We start from the raw sequence: 14,071 nt of genomic DNA on the forward strand, positions 1-14,071 counted from the left end.
CGGCCGGCGCCGGCCTCCCCGCCCCAGCTCTCGCCGCATGAAGGTTTTCCCCGTTTGCGCGTGTTTTCTGTGGGAGCGACCCCCTTGCGCGCCGTGTCCGCGCGAGCGCGCGGTGTCTCCCCGCCCCGCGGGCCGCGGGAGCGCTGGAGYGCGCAGCTGAGACGCCTTACCGCGCTTCGAGGGGGGATCCGCTTAACCGCTTTGGAAGACACCTGTGATCCCTTAAACGTGGGTCATCGTGAGGAGTTACTTCGTGCTTTCCGCTACCGTCTGCCTCGCAGAACATTTTTTGTGAGATAAAACATGTAAAGCAAAATTAAAATCGGTATCCRTTCTGGTTTCCGTTGTTAGGTTTGCACTTAGTAAAACTGTAGCAGTGAAGTTTTTTTTCAGTGATACTTTTGTAATTATCTAGTTTTAAGTTACATACAACTCATTCTGATAATCAAAGGACCTTAGAAATAGCTGCTTCTTTTAGTCCCCTTCTAACCAAACCCTCTACTTCTGATAAGGGCGGGGTTCTGATAAGATGAAACTCTTCATCCTATCTATGCTGAAAGTCATCCTTGCATGCTGAMCTGTGTAATTTTGAATTGGCTCTTTATAGTGTGCGTTAGCTGCCAGCACAGTTTAAATGTTACAAGAAACTAATTCTTCTCTGACCGTTATGGTAAAACAGTGTCAAGATTCAAGAAATAAAATTACTGTTGTAATTTGAAAGTGTCATATTTTAATATTCTGAATGCTCTTGCAAACCCTAGCTGGCAAAGGGAAGGACAGGCTAGTGSTGGCTGTCCATAGGCAGGACATGGTCTCTAGATTGTGAAGAGCAAAAGAAAGGAGCCTAGGATCCTCCTGTTAGATGGTGGGAAAATGGGAGTCATGTAGAGACTAGGATATGGTGCCAATCTTTAAGGCTGACTGAAATATGATAGCAAGGATGTTGATTTTATTGATTTAGTACCTAGGCAACTATATATATGGAGATAAAGAATAGGTATGCAAAATGTATTAATAAATGTTCATTAAAATGACTCAATATGAGATCAAGTCAAATGAGTTTGACTGAAGAGTATCCTTTAATATGAAATTGTAACATTTGAATGCAACTTACTCAATTTGACTTTGAAATTCAGTTCTTGAATTACTTCATCTGGTAATCGGGTAATTGAGCCTGCAGGCTCAATAACTAACATTTTGTTCTSAGGACAGCAGTAGATTTCCAGGATCAATGGTGATTTATAAGAGCATTATAGGTTTCTTATAGAAATGACCAAAATTGAGCTAGACAGGATCAAGGCAATTTTCCCCCCAAATCGTTGTCCATAGTTGACTTCGTTCAAACTGTAAACCTTAAGAAATTTTGTTCATCATCAGTGGTTGATGAGTCTTCGGTATCAGTGAGAGCCTGGAGTAGACATAAGCCCCTTGTAGTCTCTTCTTCGCTCAGTAACTCTACACTTTGAAGACTTGCATAGGAAAGGTATTATCTTACTGCAACATCATTGCCTTATAGCATAATAGTGGTGATGTAAACATAACCAGTATACTACACTGGTTGCTTTTTTTTGTTRCCTTCTGATATTTAGCAGTTGCACGAATATGTACATCACATATATGCGAATTCTATATTTATATATATAATGGTATGGATATGTATATTGAATTTAGGATTATTTTTGTCTTTTTATACTATTGTAAATACTATTTATATTTCCTTACTTTGCTTTACACAGTAAATAGTATTAYGATGATTAAATGCTGATACATCCTCTTTATGGGTTTCAATTTTTCAGCTTTTAGAAATGAATACTTTGTTATATGGAAAGACTGAGTACGGTATTATTGCTTTAATATAGTAACACACCAGCATTCTGGTAAAGATCAACTACAGACCAAAAAGACAGATTTAGTTTTACAAAACACAGTAGTTTTGAATGATTCTTGTGAATATAACTAAAATTGTTTTGAAACTCTTCTGTAACAAAACCAGTCTGTTTTTTTGGCAGTGATGTTACTAATTCGCTATCTCCATTGGTTACCAAATGTTAAAATCACATGGAAAAAATTATGAAACTTCACATTTATAGATAGTTCAGAGTTTTGATGTGCTGCTTGTGATCATCTTCACAGGTAAATATTGAATCTTTTCCATGTAYGAGCCTATAAAGAGAAAAGAGTTTTATTGTAAGTTTGGGACAAAAAGATCTTGCTGGACAAAGAATGTAATTACGGACTCAAATAGAAAGAGATACAGAATTAAAAACTGAAGAAACCTGCCTTGAAATATGCATCAGGTGCCAGCTTTATAATTTAATGAAAATTTTAAATGCAGCCATAAAATAAGATTTGTTATAGCTTACAATTGTCATTTTACCTGAATTTTGTGAAAATTGTTTGGAAGACTAATGAAAAGGGATTACTGTTTGTTCATGGTAGGAATGAGAAAAATGCTTTTTCCAGATCAACAAATACAATCTTAGCAGGAGGCAGCTGTAAAGTAGCTCAGCATGACTTTGCAGTGTCCTTTAAGGTAGAATGTATTGTATAAATATTTGTTCCTAAAAGAAAGGTAATATTTAAGAGTAATTTGCATGCTAGATCAAATAATATAGAAAATATATACATTTTCAATTCAGTATAGTACAGTCTTCTGGATAATCTACATTTCAAACATACAATATAAATAAATAAAGTTTTCCATGGTTTTGGGAGGAGGGTAGGATGAACAGGAAGTTTCATATGTTTTGCAATTATTTGAAAGGATTATTAAAAAAAAAAAAAGAGTTAAAATGAACTTTCCCACACAGGTATCCTGTTTTCTGGCTCTTCTAAGAAGATAATTTGTAAATTTTACAGTTTTGAGCTACTTGAGGTACATAGTAGCACCTGAATTTTTTTCATATCTCTAAATCACTTAGAGATTGTACCTGGAGATAGTATGTTCTTCTTTTGGTATTAATTGTACATCACTCTAAGACAATGTAACACCAGAATTAGATTAAAGAAATCTTATTTAATAAGTAAACTAACTTCTAATGCATATAATGATAAAATGCCTCTTTATGTCACTGTGTCACTGGCTTTGCTGCTGACCAAAATCGTGACTGCTGTGATTACATGATGCTTCAAAGCATATAGTTTTGTACAGAGAACCTTTCAGAGAGTTCTGTTGCCCTTTGAAGTTGATTTCCAGATAAACATAAGTGYAACCATTGAAAGAAAAGTACCTCACATCCAAATCTTTAAAAAGTCAATAAAGTTGATGTAAAATGATGTTTGTCTTCTATATTTGAAAAGAAATGAAAGGGCAACTGTGCCCTCCAGCTTGAAGTCCCTTTCTAATTTGTATTTCTGATCAGTCTTTGATTGGAATAAGATGCAACAAAGAAAAATGTACTGATCTTTTCCACTGTCTAAGGGACTTTTCCAAAATTCATTCTGCATGATAATATTTCATATGTAGTTAATGGTTTATATGCTTGTGTGTGTGTGTGTTTCCTGATTAAACGGATTGCTTAAARAAACTATGGAACTTATGAATCTGTTGCCAGATCCTGTCATGATTTTTGTTAGTTGATTGTGTTATTGTGGCTTTGATCTCCCCTGTGATGTATATTAAAATTATTTAAGGACATGGCAAAGCTTATGCTAATTTAAAGGTCATTATACATTCCATGCCCATTTAGTGTAATTGTGTTTTCATAAGAACTTCTCTAAATAAATAAATTAGAAATGAACTATTTTAGTTTAGTTACTGCTGCATCAAGAATATTAAATTTGCTCTGCCTTCCTCAGTCCAATATTTTAACACATGAGACTTTTCTCCCCCAGGTTTGTGTTCACCACGTTAGATCGTGCAGCAACATTCGGTTTATAAAATCAAAATATGCGTGCCTGTTTGACAAATCTGCCCTCAAGTTTAGTCCTCAACAGCGATTGTTCAGAACATCTGCTGGTAATCTTTTTCATACTAAAATGGTATATTTTATATTGCTATTTTATGAGTGTTATTTAGCAGTTTGTATATAACTGGTATATAGCATGTTTTTGATGCACTCAAAATTTTCTGTATGATATGATATATTTAATATTAAACTTTTTATTTTTCGTCATTTTCTGTTTTAAGTTTCATGTGGCCAAATTGTTCAGTTTAAGCTTTCTGACATTGGAGAAGGGATTACAGAGGTGACTGTAAAAGAATGGTAAGCTCCACTTTCTTAGAAACACACTAAGAAATCAGCAAGTAGTTTAACAGCTATGAATAACAGCTGTGTTGTTCTCAGTCATCTGAGAATCCATTTTCTGGGTTACTAGTGGAGTTTTTTACATTTTATTTTCCACATTTTGAAGCTCTGTATAGCCTGAGCTTTACATTTTGTTTATTTGCAATCTGGTTTGTTTGGGAGTAGAAAAGATGGAGGGAATAGGATGTCTTAACTGCACCTGTAAGTAGACTTTCTTTCAATGATTAATGGTTTTGGAGTGCAGGAGGCCATTATACTTSTTAAGCTGAACTTTAGAAAAAAATGTGCTTTTCTGGAGAAACCACTTTTTTTTCCCCCCCCCCCCGTAGTACTTTTCCAATTACTTTAAACAAAGATTTGAGCATTTAAATTGTTCCTAAAAGGCCATTGATAAATGGATTAAAGAAAATCAAGGTGTCCAGTGGGGAGAGGTAATTTCGGAATGCTTTGTTCTTTGTATGAGTAATTGAAAATACCCTCTTTACACTGGAGACTGTGTTTCCCACTTCTAGTTTCCTATCTGAAACGGATCCTACACTAGTTCTCGCAATTTCAAATTAAGACCTTTCTTTAGCTTCAAACTAAGCAAAGCTCATTCTTATTTTCAGACAGTTTATAATCCATCAAGAAAACTCTGCTATTTTTTAACTAAAATAACAGCAAAAGTATAAATGCAATGATTTTCTCAAGCATTGCTGCTTTTCACACAACAAAGAATTCTGGAATAGTCTGGCAGGATATAGAACAAATATATCCATTATGTATAATTTAGCTTCTCATCTAGAATACATTTTCACTTTGTGTGGATGTACATAATGGAACTTATCAAAAGAATGCATAATATAGATTTTAATAATTACTGTTTTAAACTAGCCTGTGTCTTTTCTCTTAGGTATATAAAAGAAGGTGATAGTGTGTCTCAGTTTGATAGCATCTGTGAAGTACAAAGTGATAAAGCTTCTGTTACTATTACTAGTCGTTATGATGGCATCATTAGGAAACTCCATTACAGTTTAGATGAAATTGCTTATGTTGGAAAACCATTAGTGGACATTGAAATTGATGCTTCAAAAGGTATTGTAAACAATTTTCTCTTGCGTATTTTATATCTGTTGTCATAGAATCATCAGATTGTCACTAGAGTTTTTTCCCTTAAATGTTAAATCTRATTTTTCTATAAAGTCAAGAATAAAATTAAGTAGAAAAAACTTTTGTTAGTTCTTCTGTGATATTTTATTAGGATTTAAAATCTCAAAGGCTGGACATTTCCTGTTGAGAATTTAGCAGCCTTTAGCACTGCTATGTTCCTGTCCATAGTAGCTCAAAGCAAATATTAAAAGCTTTGGCTCTTGTAGATGAGAGAATTTTCAGGGAGGAATTAAAATATAATAAAAGAGAATGGGGGAAATGCCCACCTACCAAGGTCTTGGAGGTACATAGTAATTTTTGCTGTGAAGCAGTGACCTTGTGAAGCCTAAAGTTAGGGTTAGGATTTCACTTCAGGACAAGAGAGTTCAATTCACTGCTGGAACCTGCGAGGTCTGTGAAACTAGAATGAGCTTCTAGTCAAATAATGGTTCACATACAGTATGRATATTTCTGAATAAGGAAAATAAAAATAAGAATCATCTTGCAATTTGAAGAACAGTTCAGAGAGCTTTCAGGGCCACATTTGAGGACCACTCTCACTTCACTAAAAGCCAGGTTCCCATTTCATCTCATCAAGGAGCCCAAAACTGTTTAATCCCATACATTATCCTATGATGGCCACTGCAGTGCAACGTGGTTATAGGTGACTGGATCTCTTGAAGTCCCTGCCCACACTGGGGGGAGGATTCCCTGCTTTGGTTAAATTCCTTCTATCATTTGTTCCACTCTTGGGATCATTTGAGCCACAAACTCCTTACATTTCTGTAGCAGTTCTGTTCTGCCCTGGTGCTTTGAGGGGAAAGGAGGAAAAATATTACCTGGACAGATAACCTTGCACGGATCATAAGGCTAAGGGAGGAAAAGCAAAACCCGTGCTGACCAATTCTTATAGAGTGGAACAGTTTAATGGAGGGCTAATGCTGGCACCACTGCAACACGGATACAATCATTTTAGCATGATGTATGTTTAGAGTCATGGTGATACAGACCAGTTGCTTCAGAAGAATGTCTTACTGCTTATTGCTAGGATTAGAGTTGGAGGATTCAGGAATGAAGGGGCTAAAGAACCACACTTTTAACTTCACTACTTGTGAAGGAATAGGCAGCTTTCCTCACACCCTCTAGCTATTTGGTGGCCACAACAGATGCAAGAAACATTTTTGCATCAACAGGTGTAATAAACAGTTGGCTCTGCTCATCTCTCTGTTGGCCTAACACCTGAGTTACTTGCTAGAAAGGGAATTTTTTTCAAAAGGTGACCAGGGAGATCATGAGAGAGGAGAAAGTGGAAAAAAAACTAGAATTTTTTAGGGATCTTGTGATTTCCAAAAGGTTACTCCTTAGTTAGAGAACCTCTGGTTTAAAAAGCTCTGCCTGGACTCTGCATTTATTTAAACCACCTGAATTTTAAATAAATTAAACCCAAATTTAATAATTTTTTATTATAATAAATTAAATAAAGACAAACTTAACAAAATCATATATAGTTTTCTCCTTCATAAAATAGCTGTAACTAATAGTGACATGCTCTCTGAGACATTTTGTTCCTCTGTGCTAATCTTTGAGCATTTTGTACCATATCAGAATAAAAAGACGACAGATGGAAATAGCTGTGCAATTTCGCTTTTCTCTTTATTTTAGTACTAGAGAGATATTTTCACTGGTATGTTTCTCAGGCTTTCGGAAATGAGAAAATTTTTATGGTTTTCCTTTCTCTCTTTTTTTTTCTCTCTGGCTCATACATGTGTAATTAACCATGTTTGTCTAGAAACACATGAGGTACCCAGACAGATCACGATTAACCTTCACTATTGCAATATTCAGTRCTTTGAGAGGTAGCTAATAATTCCTTTACTGGTTTCTTTTAAGATACTTGAGAATTTGTTCAGCTTTATTTTTTATTATCTAGTTAACTTTTGCTTAAAGTAGGGAATTTAAAACAAGTTCCCATACTTTACCCTCTATTTAGCCACTGCAACAAATACTTGCAGAGAACTGTAATAAAGTTAATATTTTTCTTCCTGTGTGCAGGTGTTGCCCCAGAAGAAGATGTTGTTGAAACACCTGCTATGTCTCATGAAGAACACACTCACCAAGAGATAAAAGGTCATAAAACATTGGCAACCCCTGCAGTTCGTCGTCTTGCCATGGAAAACAATGTGAGTTTGCTGAATTTTTCCCTCTTTTACATACCAATTTGACTAACGAGGAGAACATTAGTCTAAAGGAAGGTGCAATGAGGAAAGACATGTTTTCAAATATATTTCAAATGTATAAAAACTGTTATTAACATGAAAAGAATCTGTTTTTGGTGGATATGAAAGAGTAACTGAGTTTTAGATGCAGCTAGGGCACTTAAGTTTGGAGATAAGGAGAACCTTTTTAGACATAGAAATAAGGAAGTACCAGAACAGATTCTTGGGACGGGGGGCGGAGGGGGGGGGAATGGAATCTCAGCTTTAGCCACCTTCTTCTTCAAGTCTTCAAATTTGCATCAGAAATGACATAGGTGAGGTTAATCTTGCCTACAGCAGAGGATGGATTAAGTGACCTTTTAAGTGCTTTTGTAATTCTGTTTTGTGTGAATCTATGAATATTCTATTGCTTTGGAAAGCTTATGGGGCATTTTTWGGAGAAAAGTAAGACAGTAAGTAGAAATAATTAAGTGACAAATAGCTTTTCTCAGATAAATTTTTCACTATTGAGCTTGTGAGGTAATTAAGAAGTAAGCAATATCCATTGTTCCTCCTTAAAGTATGCAATTAGATATCTAGAGGGGCTTTTAGATGATTTGAATGATGTTAATAGAAAGCAAATAAGTCATAGAAAGTGAAAGAAAATTGTAAATATGTTAGATCAGTATCTGGAATAATTTTTAATTGTAATTCATTTACAATATAGGACTTCTTTATATTGCTGTACCGGRAAAGTGTTATAGCTTACTATGTATCTTTCAGATTAAATTGAGTGAAGTTGTTGGGACAGGGAAAGATAACAGAATCCTTAAGGAAGACATACTCAATTACTTGGCCAAACAGACAGGAGCTATTTTGCCTCCATCACCAAAGGCTGAAATTATCCCACCTTTGCCAAAATCCGAGACAGTGCCAGCTGCTCCAAAGGACAAAGCACGTAAAATTCCTGTACCTGTTTCCAGATCGATTGCATTTTCAGGAAAAGATAAAACTGAAGCTATAACAGGTAAACTATGAGATATAAAACCTTGAAATAATGTTCACAGATACTAACAGCAGATGTTACTCAGTGAACATTCAATTTCTTTTAATAGAAAGTCTATTTTATTTTGTTGTCCTACAAGTCTGCTGAGACAGTGTGAAATAGGAAAATACGCTTTGCAGGAAGGTGATGTTTGAAATTATTATTTTATGAAATAAATGTTCGTATTTTGGTTGGAGGGAGTTGGGCTGTAAATTGCACTTGCTCATTTTTAATCCATGTTTTTTCAAATACATGGTGAAATAGGTAGGAATTCTGAAACACTTTTGGATATGTTGCAGTAGGAGTCATTATGTAATTAGTGTCAAGGTACAGTGAGTWTAGGTGTTTATCAGAGCTTAAAAGTAGCAAACTTCAGCATCAGACTTGTTCTGTACAAGAGTGCACAACAGAAGGTGCTGATATAAGAAAAATCGCATTAAAAGAGGAAGATATGGGGTTTATGCTTGCTTTCAGGCAGTGTCAGTATGGAGAGGAGAGAAAAAGCASTGTAGATTACTGTATTATAATTTCAAATACACACATACATAGGAGAGGTATGGGATAATATAATCTGATATATTACAACCATAAAGATTGAGTTTGCATGTGGTAACTAACTGTTGATCCTATAGTGAGCTTTACCCTGTCTTTTTCTTTTTTTCTTTTTCTTTTTCTTTTCTTTTTTTTTTTAAGTTTTGTAGTTTTTTTTTAATGAAACTTCAAATAATTGAAACTTCATCATAACTTTCCAGAAGTTCATTTTATTGGTGTAAGAACTTAGTAAATATTTTTCAGGTTTTCACAAGGCAATGGTAAAGACTATGAATGCAGCCTTGAAGATCCCTCACTTTGGTTATTGTGATGAGATTGATTTGACTCAGCTTGTTCAGCTGCGAGAAGAGCTGAAACCTCTAGCACAAACTCGTGGAATTAAACTTTCCTTTATGCCCTTTTTCATAAAGGTGAGATATACAGCAGAAGACTGTAAAGATTACTAATGCAGGTTTTGCCAAAATGTTCTTATTGACTGCTGTTGTAACTTTGAAGCACATCTCTAACATTTGAGTTAACAAGTCACAAAAAAAGTCACAGCTTGTTTATTGAGCTACTTATCAATTCACTATTGGGATTGTAATAGCGTTATATAACATCAAGGAMATTTTTTGAAATATTAATAGTGAAAGATAGAACAGCTCAATCATTACTCAGTAAGGGTCTAYGCATCACTGAATATTTCAATTGGAACTTGCAGAAAAAAGTCTTGGAGACATCAGTATTTTTTACAAGCTCCATTATCACACTTGAAATGCAAGTTTTAAAAATTTTATTTTGTTRGTAGTGACTCTCTCAGGTGAATGAGTGCATCTGCTTTGTTCTTCAGAAGACTTAACTTCATTTATTTGCCACAGTTCTGTTTCTAGCTGTTGATGTCACTGAAGGCTGAACTCATAATTTGGTCTGAAACTTTTGTTAATGCTATTTCAGTTAGAATGCTAATTAAGCACTAATTCTACTACCTCTTTTTCCCAAGGAATTAATACTATTTCTTCAAAGTAGCTATTATTTAAGTGGAGAGCTAAGAATGACATTGATGAATCTTATAAGTTTCATGCCAGAATATTTAATTTGAATTGTGAACTAGAAAATGCCAAATGCAAATTCAACTTTGATTACAGTTATAAAGAGTGATTATCCCTTTTTCCTATCTGTTTGGTATATATTTGTTTTTTGTAAATTGTCTTTTTCTTCCATTGTCCTAATTATGACAGGATATAATACACAAGGAGGGTTTGGATAGTTTACACCAAATAGAGGAAATCCATATTATTACTAATTGGAATTGTCTCCGACCGTTGCTTCCCTTTCATCCTTGAATAAGAATGTTAATGTAGCTGTCTTAGTTACAAAGTACAAAAATCTATCTCTTTTATATTTAACAGGCAGCTTCTCTGGGATTATTGCAGTATCCTRTTCTTAATGCTTCTTTGGATGAAAGCTGTCAAAATATTATATATAAGGTTTGTAAAATCCTGAGAAAAGTGAGCAAAACCCCAAACTAACAACTAACAAGGGTACCTTTTCAGTATGTCTGAGCTGATTATAGGAACCTATAGCCCGTAACAAAATCATTGTGTTGTGCTGGAAAAGTATCTAGTTTCTGTCTGAGATTAAATTAGATTTAATACAAATCTGATTTCAGCACTGATTTTTTTAGTAATGATGCAGTGGTTCTACTGTTCCAACTCTCAAMCCTTACATATTAAAGTCATCTTTTAAACTCAGTTTTCTAAAATTTATTTAATTTTCATAAAATGTGCTGGATTGATACTTCYGGGCAATGAACGTATATTTTCTTAAGGGAAGTTGCATATATAGAGCAGTGTAAATTCCTTTTATACTGTTTTATCTGTATCTCTCAGATGAATCCTTATATATTCTTTATAGAAAATGCAAAGATAATTCAATTCCCATTTATTTATTTATTTAGTCTAGTGGTCTCTTTTAGATAGTTAGTCATTTTAAGATACTTATCTGGATAACAAAATATGAAATATTTTTGGTGCAAAATTGAATCCAAAATCATAGATTTCCTGGATGTGAAATTGCCAAAATCAATTTGTACTTTCCAGATGTAGAAAGCTAAAACTTATTTCCCCTCCTTCCCTCAAAATAGTATAGGGGAGTTGATTAATACTGACAGTACTTCCTTCCTTTATTTATTTATTTATTTATTTTAGTTAAAAGGTCTTAAGTGTTTTCTTGTGAAAAATAAACGTTAGGTTGACTGCTTGTGTTAATGTCTGGTTAATGGAACTTATTTTAGGCTTCGCACAACATTGGAGTTGCTATGGACACAGAACAAGGTTTAATTGTCCCAAATGTGAAAAATGTTCAAGTCTGTAGTGTATTTGAGATTGCTTCTGAATTAAATCGTCTACAATCCTTGGGCTCTGCAGGCCAACTGGGAACAAATGACCTCACTGGGGGAACATTCACCCTTTCAAATATTGGCACAGTAAGTATAGGAAAAATGAGAATTTACATCTGAAAACTGCTTCTGAAATGAATATCCTAATGAAGCTTTAATRCATAAAAACTAAAACCTGTAGCAATTCATGCAAGAAGCAATCTGCTTTTTCAAAAGAATGATATAATTATTCCCTAAGTAACAGCCCCAGCTTTTYCCTTGTAGATTGGTGGCACTTACACCAAACCAGTGATACTACCTCCTGAAGTGGCTATTGGAGCACTTGGAAAGATACAGGTATATGAACTAAGGTCRTCTTTAATGCATATGTAACACTGAGTGTCTCTTTGTATTTGAAATTTCCTCTTTATGAAAGAGAAACTGCATAGATAGTGAATGAAAAGTTTTACAGTATTTTTAGATGGCTATGCAGACATAAAATGTGTAAATAGAAATCTTTTACTCCAGTGGTTCATATTTATTTTTAGAATCCTGTAATATTTCACTCACATCTATATCTAGCCTCCTGGTTATTTAGAAACAATGTAAATATATTTTTACAAGTCTTGCAACATGGCTGTAGCATTTTTGTTATGAACAAGGAGAATACTTGAGTAGAAAAGTATTCTGATAATCAGGTTTAGCTTCATGACCCAGATAGCTGAACCCATTACAGAGCTCCAAATGGTAAAGGCAATTCTTATTTTTTGAATTTCATACTTAAATTCTTTAATACAGACTTAGAAAGTCAACACTGGAAATAAAATTAGTATTAATTAAAATTATTTCTCTTGTGTTCTTCCTATAAACCTTTTGTTTAGGGAATACTCTTGGGAGATTGTCATTTTGAGCGCTAATAGTGCAGTAAACTATTTGAGAAGAAACTTGAGTCAAGAAAGATTTTCACTACTTCAGTATTTCCAAGATGGTGGAAATAGGATATGATTGTTTGTAATGTAGATTCACAATATATTCTAATCTGTAATATAGACAATAATGGGAAAATATTTGTTTCTGAATGGCACTACTGCTTTCTGTTTAATTTAGCAAAATGTTAATATGTATTTGTTAATGAATATAATTAATAYTTATTTTTCCATTTTCTTCCATTCTCCGATTTTTAGATTCTTCCTCGGTTTAATGGAAAAGGTGAAGTATATAAAGCACAGATAATGAATGTGAGTTGGTCAGCTGATCACCGCATTATTGATGGAGCTACAATGGCCCGGTTTTCTAACTTGTGGAAATCTTATTTGGAGAACCCTGCTTCAATGCTGCTAGACCTTAAATAAAGGAAATTATGGTTAGAATATGCCTTTAAACTTTGCAGATTAGACTGAATAAAAGCTGGCTGTGCTAGCACATGCCTGTTGCWATTCACATTATATTATTATTTTATGTGGTTAAAAGTTCTTAACAGCTGATACCAGTCTATCAATTAATTGTTACATTCTTTTAAATCATAGTGCTGTAATTTCTTCTACAGCAATCTGTCAAACTTAATAGGTCATGATGTGACTCCTAAATATGGTGATCGAAAGTCTTTATTTTGACTTTTATAATATATACTGATGTTAGGCTGATGTAACTGAATGACAGTGATCTACGTGTCTGCAATGTTTTAAAATTGATTAACCTATTTCAAAGGGAAATACAGTTCTTCCATGTTGGATACACACATTTATTTTAATAAAGACAAAAGGTTATATCCAAGTTCTTGAATAAGTTATGCAAAAATCATGTACAAATAAAATACCTTTTATGCATATGTTTTAAGATGTCCAGAGAGCTTTTTGTTGTTTAACTGAGTTAACCTCTCCTCTCATATCTTTCTCTAGTCCACTTTTTCCTGGAGATGACTTGCACAGGTACTCTCTATCAGATGATAAAGGGAAATAGCATATTTGCTCAAATGTTTACTCAAAACATTTACTGACAACCATCAGGGCCTTAGAAATACTCTAGAATATCCTGTATTTCTATAAGCTGAAAGTAGTTGAGGTCCTTAAATACTTTCCAGTTATTTTTGTTTCTTATAGAAAGCAGCTGTCTTTAAAAGAGGATGACTCCATTTGTTATTCCATCATTAGGTAAGCATGATAATAAACAGAACATGTTCTAAAAGACTGCATCACCTTGTGTTAATGATGTTTGGATACAAGAATTTGACAGATTAATCTGAYACAACGAATAATTGATATTAATTTTAGCAAAAACACTATAGAGATAAGGGTTTAAACTCGGATACAAAGCAGATCATGAATGAGTTTGAAGCTAATGCCTTCAGAAGAGACAGCAGATATGTTGCTTTAAGGTAAGCTAACCAGATGAYGAGGATTGCAGTGGTTATTTAAAAAGAGATACAAATAAAACTATTGGATATAAAAACCTTCTAGAAATATAACTTGCAAACAGACATAGAAAGACAGATATGTGGCCTGAATAATTAATTTGGGAGGTCTTTTCTCCTTTCTTTAAATTCAGTTCA

At 34.1% G+C, this 14,071-nt stretch overlaps 1 protein-coding gene across 1 annotated transcript; it reads left to right on the top strand.

The window, feature by feature from the left end:
• Positions 1 to 2,263: 2,263 nt before the first annotated feature.
• Positions 2,264 to 13,351, top strand: DBT (dihydrolipoamide branched chain transacylase E2; the record flags this gene model as incomplete). The annotated part of the gene is made up of 12 exons (XM_085308251.1): positions 2,264 to 2,297; positions 2,811 to 2,875; positions 3,835 to 3,958; positions 4,130 to 4,205; positions 5,140 to 5,321; positions 7,428 to 7,555; positions 8,354 to 8,597; positions 9,411 to 9,577; positions 10,556 to 10,633; positions 11,440 to 11,631; positions 11,809 to 11,880; positions 12,708 to 13,351. Coding segments are annotated over 12 exons (1,530 nt in total), but the record flags the coding sequence as incomplete, so codon positions are not given.
• Between the last annotated feature and the right edge of the window lie 720 nt (positions 13,352 to 14,071).

This window comes from Rhea americana, unplaced genomic scaffold (assembly GCF_003343005.1).
Source record: "Rhea americana isolate MKP2758 unplaced genomic scaffold, rheAme1 scaffold_272, whole genome shotgun sequence".
Lineage (NCBI taxonomy): Eukaryota > Metazoa > Chordata > Aves > Rheiformes > Rheidae > Rhea > Rhea americana.